Source organism: Eurypyga helias, unplaced genomic scaffold (assembly GCF_000690775.1).
Source record: "Eurypyga helias isolate BGI_N326 unplaced genomic scaffold, ASM69077v1 scaffold22197, whole genome shotgun sequence".
Classification (NCBI taxonomy): domain Eukaryota; kingdom Metazoa; phylum Chordata; class Aves; order Eurypygiformes; family Eurypygidae; genus Eurypyga; species Eurypyga helias.
In genome coordinates, this window is record NW_010260078.1 from 24,096 (window position 1) to 34,739 (window position 10,644).

Genomic DNA, 10,644 nt, shown 5'->3' on the forward strand with positions numbered 1-10,644 from the left:
AAAAGAAAAAAAAAAAAATCTCCAAACATCTGTAAAAACAATGACATACACCAGAACTGTAGAAAAGAACTTTGATGGTTTTTCTCTTGCCGTCACCTGGGCTTCTCCACTTAATCAACTTATTTCTTCAAGTACAATACTCAAAACTGAAAATTGAGGTTTACCAGCAATGAGTGAAAAGGATTACTTCATGTATTTTGTAGGATCTACCATATACTGCAAATCCCATACGATGGCTGCATTTTTTTTTAGCATGATACTGACTTATCATTCATAACTCTCAACATTCCTACAGAGCTGTTCTGCAGTGAGCTCTTCCCTGGCCTCTATCTGTGGAGCCTCTTGCCCATGTAAGGTACCTTGCACTTGTTCTTCAGAGTAGGAAACAAAAAAAAGCACCAACAAGGAAGTTTAATTTAGCCTTCTGCACCTAGGTTCCTCTCAAAAAATAACCAAACCCAGTTTGAAGAGACCTACCTAGTCAAGGCTGAACACTTTATGTTCAAGGCACCTCCACCTCCACCAGTTAAATTTCCACTTCTTGAATAAACCCTATTTGGATTAAGAAGCAATGCAGCTGAATAAGAAGTCCTGCTCTTCTGTTACTTTGACGCTGACATTACTGTTTGCACACCTTCACAGTGAATCAGAACACGGAGCTAGTTTCTTGAAACACATGGTCACAACCAAGGAAAATAACTATGCATCCAATTTTAACAGTCAAATTATAATGAAATAAGAATTCCTCTTTATCACATCTGTAACTGACTTCAAAGGCATTCATTCTGTCATTGCTGTTGTTACTACTTTGAAAAAAGCACACAAAAAACACGCAAGCGTACTTTATCATTTAATAGAAAAACTGTATTGCTAACAGCACACCAGTTTCTTAGTTACCAAGTACTGTTCTAAGAATTAATTTGGCAATTAGAAACAGTATAAACCTAAGCCATAATTTAAAAAGGCCTGTATATCAGTTATTTCAAGTTGTACACATCAAGGGAAGCAGCACCATCACTTTAAGAGGAACAAATGCCATCCATAATTTAAACAGCTAAGAACAAGTAATATCCTACCAAAACATACAAATATTTGTATAGATACCGTACTTAATATACTTCAGAAAAGCCTAGATAGTCCAAACAAGTGCATCCCATTTTGTTTCCTCATACTCACTGTTTCATAATGCTGTTTTGCAGAGTTCTTTGTAACCTAGCTATGTTGGCATCCAAAGCCGCTAAGCTGTTCCTGAATTCCTCTTCATCTTGAGAAGTAAATGTTGAGAAAGAAGATGCACTCCATTCAGACTTCCCTGATACATCAAACGAAATGGAACTAAAATCAGCTATTGCACTGCCTTTTTTCTGAGAAATCTCCTTCTGAAATAGCATCGGGACGTGAGAGTATGTACCAGGCTGAGGTTGGTCTGGCTTGTCTGTGAACATTTTTGCAGCCCCGCTTGGAGTGCCCTTTGGCCTCATTTGGATTTTGTCTCCTTCTGGATTCACTTTATCCCCTGTAACTTCAAGTGTGTTTTCCAGCACCTTTTCCACACTGTACCCAGCACTTAATTTATCCAGAATAGCTGGATCCTTTGCAGTCTCACATCCATTCTGCTGCACTGAGTTTGAGAGTTCGTGGTGGTAGTCCAACATCTTACAAGCCCCTCTACTTTGGGGTAGCACAGCAGTTCTTTCAGACATTGACTGCTGTTTTTTAGAGGCACTGCTAGTCAGTGGAATATAAAGAGTCTCATCCAACTTGTTTGGCTCATCTAGTAAAGTCCCAGAATCACTAACGGTGTCTGCATCGTGCTTCAGTGCGGTTAGCAGTAACCTGGGAGCTGATGTTCCTTCTTCTGAGAACATACTGTTTATTTTACCTCCTTCAGCAGCAAACTTCTCATAAGCTAGATTTTGCAGTTCTAGTCCTCCACTTTTATTTGAGCACTGAAGTTCCTTATCTGTCAGAATATGATCCATTTCTAGTTTTTTAAGGTAGGTCATTACCGAAGTACTCCCAGGAAACGGATCAGGTTGCATCTGCTTTTCATGGTCTTCCAAAAGAGACTTCGAGAGACCCTTTTCAGGTTTGGGTTTAATGTTGTCTACTGTGAGGTCAGACAGAAGCTTGGCCATACTGCCCTGCAAGGTTCTGTTAAGATCAATTAATCACATTAAGTACTTTTTAGCAAAAAAAAAAAAAAAAAGCCCTTTTATATAAAACCAAAAGATTAGATTTAGACTGCAGCAAAGTTACAATTCTCTTTCTATATATTGTCATAAAATGTAGTATAAACGTGAACCAATTCCAAGTGTCTTGTATTTCTTTCTTCAACTAAATATGTCTATAAAACAATGCAGCACAACCCACTTTGAGATTATTCCCAATTTACTTGCTTTGAGTACTACAGAGTGAAATAAATTGATGTCAATGAACTGTTAATAAAGCATATAAAATCATAGCATCACAGCATGGTTTGGGTTGGAAGGGACCTTAAAGACCATCCAGTTCCAACCCCCCTGCCATGGGCAGGGACACCTTCCACTAGACCAGGTTGCTCAGAGCCACATCCAGCCTGGCCTTGAACACTTCCAGGGATGGGGCATCCACAGCTTCTCTGGGCAACCTGTGCCAGTGCCTCACCACCCTCTCCGGGAAGAACTTCTTCCTGATATCTAATCTAAACCTCCCCACTTTCAGTTTAAACTTCAATATAGAAACAATTAAAAAAATCAGCAAGAATTTTCTACTTGCTACATCAAAAAACCCAAACACTTAAAAGCTTGTGTAGGTAGCATATACATGTAGACATGTTATAAGATACCATAATACTACCATCTGGTGGTCAGTCAGTGCAATAGTCACAGAAGTGTGTAATGTGTCTGAACTAACGAATCTGAAGCGTTGATTAAAAATGCTCTGCCGTTTCACTCAGTACTGACTATATACACAACAGACAACAGTTCAACTTCCCATGCACATATGTTCAAATGCATTGTATATGTACACCACTCTGCATGTGCAAAAAGCTCTTTAAGTCTCCAGAGCGTCACCGTGTTAATCATAAAAGGCCATGACGAAATAAATTCACAGAAATAGTTCAAAAAATTTGTGAGTAACACCACCTTTATTCAGTGATCCAAGGACTCCCACCTCTATGTGTAATTAATATCTGGGCATAATGTACTTCAAATGTGTGTACAATCAAAGAAAGGACTGCTCATTCCCACAGGAACAACTTGCTGTGGGTCCCAAAGACAGATCTTTCCCCGAGTTCTTCTCAAAACAGACCAATTTCCGAACCAGTGTAAAGAAAGGAGAAAAAAAATAATCCCTCCTTAATTCAGGGTAAGAGTCAGTTTCTAAATTCTACAGCTTCACAGGAAGTATCAGTAGGTTTTCAGGTCCATACACTTCCCATGGAGCTCCTTCTCGGCAGCTCTGCTATTAAGTTAGAACTTCACCCATATTACAGCAGCCAACATTTTACTTCACCACAGAACCCCAGTCACGGAGCAGGACAACCGTTTAAACTCAATTACAGCACCACTGCAGCAAAAGTAACTACAAAGAAGTTTTAGTCTACGTGACCTACCACCAAGATACAAATAATACAGTGATCCAATGATCCAAAGCATGAAAAATTTAAAAAAGCACAATATCAGGAGGCAAAAAAATAGCTTAGCCAACAGTACCTGGTTAACTCACGCAGTCTGTTAACTTCTGCATCACGCTGACGTAATGTTATGCCCAGAATCTTGTTTTCTTTCTCTGAAGCTTCCAACCTAAACTGAAGGCTCTTCTCGTTGGCTAATGCCTCTTCCACTTCTACAATGCCAAGATGAATTTGTGTAATTATTTAAGTTTTAAAACACTAAAAGAATAATAAATGAATCCAAAATACATACCAATCTTGAGCTTTGTGGAATGAATGTCATAATGCTGTTTGTTTTCAAGTAATTCTTGTTCTTTATCTTGAATAACTTTTGCAAGATGTTTATTTTCTTCTTTCTGACTTTCTATTATTTTAAGTAGTTCTTCATTTTTCGCCTGCAGTGACTCAAGGCCCTTCAGCGATTCCTTCAATTGACTCTGGAGCATCAGATTCAAGGACTGCAAAGAAACTACTGTCAAGAGTAAAAACGTTTAAGTATTTGGTACAGTTTGAATTTCTAAATCAAACAGAGCTTTTAAATAATCCTAGTAATATAAATTTTGCTTACAAAGTTTTTTCCAGGGAGCAAGATTGAACTCAAGCTTCCTTCTTATTTATCTTCATTTTAAGAGACACCTAAGGAAAAATAACCTGCTTGGCAGCTGACAAGCTGTGTCTCACTATGTGGAGTCTAAACAGGCACAACCACCCATGCAAATGCAGTTTCACAATTACACCCACGATGCTTAATGCAGTTGCCACTAAAGGCCACAATACGTACTGGCATTTTTTATTTAGATATCTGTATCTTTATATGTCTATTTAAATAAAGTCTTAACATAACTGCCCCTAACAAGCATCATTCTCTATCAGCACTTACATTCATAGTTGCAGCTCTGTCCAGCTGCCTTTTCACTTCGTTCTCGTTCCCAGAGTTGCTGGTTTAATATTCTTATTCTCCTAAACATGAATTGTGAAAAAGCACAAATTCAGAAAGCTCAGAATAGGTTCAAAACAACTGCATTTTGAAGTAGTTCAGTAAGAAGGTGTTCCTGGTAATTAAATGTCACAGACAGTTTCAGAAATATTAAAGTTTTAATAACGCACTTTTCTTACATTCATATCTTCCTTCAACACAAAAGACCCTTTGCAAGTTCTGGTAAGTATCTTTCCCCGTGTTCTGAAGTGAAGTTCTACCCATTTACGTATCTGGGAGCTCCCCTGCCATGAGAGCCATCTTTGCATTTGAGAACATGCTTCAAAGAACATCAGCAGGCTAACTGCGTTGATACCGCACTTTTCAGAGAGAAGGATACGCTGAGTTACTAACCTACGTAGCTGGGCATTTTCACTTCTGAGAGGCTGTAAAGCTAGTGCTATTTCAGCTTGTATATTCGTACTTCCCACTACAGCTGGGAGCAATGATATGCTGTCTTCTATTTCACTCATCAACCTTAACATTTCCAAATCATCTGAAAGAGGTGAGGGTGGAAAAAAAAAAAAGGACCCCATAAATACGTAAGCCTATAATATGACAGTAATATTTTATACGCAATTAAGCAATCTACAAAGTGATATAATAGTATCTACTTTTTTTCCAAGAAAACATTACCTTTATTTTGACTATATTTATTTAAAATTTTTAAGCTTAACTATGAAAACTATGCTTTAGGTTCTTGATAAATCAGAAGCCATCATCTTCTCTGACCAAGCTTGGGGGATTGACATTGCAATCTGTCTGCACTACTGCCTTTCTCAGGGGAAATCTCTGTATATAAAATGAGGACCATGGTTATCCTAGCTGTTACAATAATGCTAAAATACTAAAAAAAATAATGTAATGCTTACGCAGAGTGAAACATGAAGCTATTCAAGTTGTGGAAAACGACGCTTAAGATGTTGCATACCAGAAACTGAAGTGCTGACTGATTTAACGCAGCTCGTGTGTTATTTGTATGTAATCACCCCGCTGCACAATAAAAATGTCCTCACCTTGATCTGTTACCAGTGCTCTGAGCTCTCCCAGAAGGTATTTTACTGTCTTAACTTTATGGTCTGTTTCTTCTGGGCTTTCTATTCTGGTTTTTTGTACTTTCTTCACAAAATTCACCTTACAGCTTTTATCTCTCACTGGGGCGACATCAAGTACATTCATTTCATCTTCGTCGCTGACCATGTCCTCCCTGTCTTCTTCAGAAATATCCTCCTCCTTGTTGCTTGAAGCATTAGGTTTTGCTGGACAATGATGGCACTTCTGTTCAGTCCTGCTGTTCATCATCTCATGTGATTGTAACAGGGCCAAGTGAGCTTGTATGCACCTTATCAAGTCTGCTTCGTTTATCTGTTGCCCATGGTTTGGGGTCATCTCTCTGCCAGCAGACAATGGGACGAACATAGGCACTGTAGAGTTATCTGATGGACCTGATGGTATACAGGAGATCACACGAGGAGGAGCGGTGGCAGACTGTATTTGCGCAGCAGTGGGAGGAGCAGCAGAAACTACCGGGCACATCACAGGTGCTCCGATCGCTGGCACGCATTCATTGCCACAGTCTACTGGAACATCCTGCATAAAAGATATTAGTATTTTAAAAACAAGTTCATTGTTTGTTTATCTTAAAAAAACCCAAAACCCCCTTGTCTGACTTGAATGTATTCAAAAATGTATTTTGAATTGTGGCTCTAAGATAATACACGTTTCTGAAGAAATAATCAACTTTATCATCAGCACGATAAAGCTACATATAAGAGATGATTTCATTTATCAGGAATTGGTTAATGATCCTAATGGGTATTACTGGTATTGTAATTATTAACAGCAATGAATAATTTCCTGCACCTTCCATGTTTGCGGTCCGTTACAGAATACACCATGCAGAAACAGGCTGCCAGTTAAAATATGCCTGACTTCATTTTTTGGTGTGTGTATATCAAATGCAGTTCAAATAGCAGTATTTTCCCTCATTATTTATTCTTTTCATCGCTATAGGTTGAAACATGCAAATATTTTTCTTTAAGGAAAATCATTACATAAACCCAAGAAAACCCACACGCTTAAACAAATGTATAAATAAATAGGCAGCTCTAATTTAAAGCATTTATTAATAGTCAGAATCTAACTGTTACTTACTGACTTAGTAGATAAGGGATTAGCTGAATGTTGCAGGGACAGAGTTGATGTGGAGGTAGGCAATTGATAATTAAAAGCTGTACCATTTTGACATCCTGAAAGAAAACAATACTCATAAACCAGGACAGTATTGGGTAAAATTCATCCAGTAGAACAGCAGGCTCTATGTTAATAGTTCCACTAACCATGACTTGAGGTAGGAAAAGGAGTTAAAGTAGGAATTTCATTGCTGTTCTGTGGTGGTTGGCCAGTTATCAGAGACATCTGAGTTTGCACATGCTCGCACAGTTTCTGAGACAGCTGAATTGGTTGAACCATCTGATTCTGTGCTGTACTGGAAAGTTCCTTCTCAGCAGAAGGTGTGGTGGACAAGGCAAGTTTTCTGTTTGACACCGGCACTATAGAGAAAGATGGAACAAAAAACACAGCTGAAGTTGTCTGTCTTCTTGAGCTACAAAAACGCATTGTGTTGTCAGGCAGACTCTGGCAGGCTCCTTTGAAAAAGAAAACCAGAAGACCTCTCGGCCTAAGATTCCAGTCAGATTTTTTACTCACCAGAAAATTAATCCATCATCTTTTTCTTCCAGACAGAACAACCTAACCCAGTTGGACAGACTGCTGTCCTTGAAGGAAGCACAGAGATTTAATCCTACAGAAGGCCAGTTCTAAAATACAGTTCTTAAAATCTCTGCTTAGGGGCTTCCTAAGTTCTTAGCCCATTAGGAATAACGCAAACCAAAGCACTCTCCAAACCTAATTTTCTTGTGTTGGGTATCATTAAAATGCCGTATTTTTACAGTGCTGGAAAGATACTAGCTATGTGCTCAGCTTCTACAATGCACAAAATAGGTGTTCTGCTACACACCTGACCTACAGGCCCCACCTACCTACTAGATCAGACAAAGGAAACAGGGTGGAGAGAGGAAGAAACACTAAGAAGTGAAATATTCCAACTAAGAGCAACTCAACGTTAGAGCACTCCATCTATTTTTCCATTCAAGTGCTCTGGCCACTAAACCACTTGAAGTCTTATAATTCCAACACCTTCCTGCTTCCAGAAACTGAACCATGAGTTCAGTTGGACTGGTTCAGTCCAGCCTGGCTGGACACCAACCTCCAGGACAGTTAATAGCTGTATATCCCAGAAACTAAGCACTATAGTGCTTCCCTGTCCAAGAGAAATGGGGCATGAGTATTATCATTCCGCTCCACACTTCCTGACAGCCAAACTTGATGGTGTTGGTGTTTGTCAACACAATGTTCTTTCAGGTACATTAAGCTCAATCATTTGTAAATTTTACTAACTGTTTAGTAAACATTTAGGATTTCTAAAGGCAATGAGTAAAGCCTACATCCCATTGTGGATCCAGCCTGGGATCAATCCATAACAAACAACAACAATTATCTGAAGCCTTGTTATATCTCTCCTCAGGAAGCTGAGGAGTCTCTCAACGCCTGAGAAATAAATGAGCCTAAGAAAGCCCACTTACCAATTTCTTTTCGGATGTGGCCAGGAGTAATATTTTTTTTTAACCCTTTCTTCTTGGAAGTATTTCCTTTCATTAGTTTGGAAGTATTTTTGACGGAAGTTGTTTTCCCAGGTTGTTTATGAATAGTTTCCCTTCCTAACATTAATCAAAACAAAAATTAGTCAACAAATTAGATCAACACAGTCTTACAAAAACTAAAAACATAACTCAAATTATCGATAGTTACCACCTGTAGCATCATTTTGTAAGATATTCTTCAGTAAAGCTGCACAACGGTCAAGTCCATTATGAATAGTATTAACCTGCACAAAGAGTATTGCAGTCAGAAAATGAGTATCACTGTTTCCTTTCAGGAAACCAAGATAGTATTTTGGAGGGGAGCGTTCCCCACTCTGTCACCTGAAAAAGAACTCCCGATAAGCAGCAAAACCATATCATCTTCCAACTATCACTCTGCAATTTCACGAAAGTGTGCAAACACCCAAATTTTGCAAAAAAATCTAAATTATGTTGTTGCATGCATGTCCATTTGCTGGATTTTATGTTTCGGTAATTGCATGTGTGTGGGTTTTATTCTCATTTCCATGTACAGCTAAGTTACTACCTACAACCTATTTCTATTTTGGAGATAACTGACTCAGCACTACACAGAAAACAGTGCTGCAGCACTGACTCCGCACAACTCACTTTTTGGCACAAAACCTGACAAATATGGCTATACTTCTGCCAGGATTAGCTCAGGTCCATGACCATCATAGTTGTGTTTGTAAAATATATCCTGTGCCTTAACAAGATTTGTCAGAGCCAAACTCACTGCATACAAAGCCAACTTGCACGTACCTGCAAGATGCAGCACAGAGTCTTGCTAGCTTTGCAGGAGCTATTTCTACTCCAGATGCAGCAGTATCTAAATTAATCTGATTTTCTAGATATTCCTATTTCCCTTCTCTTCATATAACAAGAGATGACTGTATTAAAAAGTCCTTTAATTACCTGATCATCAGAGTCAGTGGAATAGAGAGAGTATCCAGACTCCACATCAGAATGACATCCTTTTCTTAAGCCAAACCTGAAAAAGTCAATGCCACTGTCTGTACTACCTCCTTAGTATGCTGGAAGGTAAAACATTTACTTTTATTCAATAACAGTAAAATAAATTAATTTCATCAGGAAAAAAAGTAACTTTCTCTTTCTGAAAACTTTGCATTGCTGCAACAAATGTATTAAGCAAATACTAACAGCTTATGTTAAAGGTGAACTCAGTCTTTAATCAACAGTCTTACATACGGATAGTAAGGACACAAATGCAATCTTTTATAAATAAGAGAGAGAGAGTCAGCCCTGTATTTCTACAGGCAAAAATTTTATTCTGTCTGCTCATGGACTGCTTAGAACCTGGCCATAATGCCTTTCAGCTAAAAACTCTTTCTGATACATGCAGAGGAATTCTGGCCAGTTGTGATGTATGACAAGTATAAGGCTCCCAAATGCTCACACGTACACTCAATCTTAGATAGCATTCATGATTAAGGTCTTACTGTTTTCTTCCATTTGTTAATTTAGCCACTCCCGTTAGCCTTCCAGAAGACAGTGCCTGTTGATTACAGAAATATACTTTGATTTTCATCAAGGAATTTCACGACATAATTGAAGACTACCACTGCCCACTAATCCCAGGACCTTATGCTGAGGCAGATGAGTTAAAGGTAATTTACAGCTCTCAGAACAAGAAGGGGGCCCAGTGCTGCCATTAAGGCCTGAATCTTGTAGTTTTCATTTCACAAAACATGTCTTTACAGTCGGAAGCTTCATTAATTCCCACAGCATCCTACAGATACAGCAATTCACCCAGTGACACGGTCAAGGGCTGACCTACGAACATACACTCCAGACTGAAACCAAGCTCTACAAAAACACACCGAGGCTTTAGGGATTTTAAGAATAAACGACGGCAACAGCACAAACCACGGATACATCCAGCCCAAGAACCCTTGCACCGAGAGCCCGCTGCGGTGCCCCTTACCGACACGCACAAACCGAACCCTGAGGAAGGGTGGTCGGGCTAAGCCCAGGGAAGCAAAGGCATTCAGGGCCGGAAGGACCGACTCTCCCCTCAGGGGTCGTTACGAGGATCACCAGCTCCGCACTCAGCGAGGACAGCCCCCCTCCCCGATCCGAGCAAATGGGGATCTAATCAAGCACCTAAAGACACAGCTAAGATCTGAGTGCAGACAAAGAGGAGCTCCAAACACCCCCGGGCCCCCTGCCCCGCACGCACCTTGCAGGGCCTCGGCAGCCCTGGCCTGGCCATAGCCCGAACCCCGGCCGACGCAGAGACGGGGCCACTCGTCCACCCCGCTCTGCCC

At 39.7% G+C, this 10,644-nt stretch overlaps 1 protein-coding gene across 1 annotated transcript; it reads right to left on the bottom strand.

Annotated features, from left to right (window-relative positions):
• Positions 1–1,172: 1,172 nt before the first annotated feature.
• On the bottom strand, positions 1,173–9,347 carry CCDC14 (coiled-coil domain containing 14; the record flags this gene model as incomplete). The annotated part of the gene is made up of 9 exons (XM_010154930.1): positions 1,173–2,154; positions 3,699–3,831; positions 3,912–4,130; positions 4,539–4,618; positions 4,989–5,130; positions 5,651–6,224; positions 6,789–6,883; positions 8,505–8,580; positions 9,272–9,347. Coding segments are annotated over 9 exons (2,377 nt in total), but the record flags the coding sequence as incomplete, so codon positions are not given.
• Positions 9,348–10,644: the final 1,297 nt, after the last annotated feature.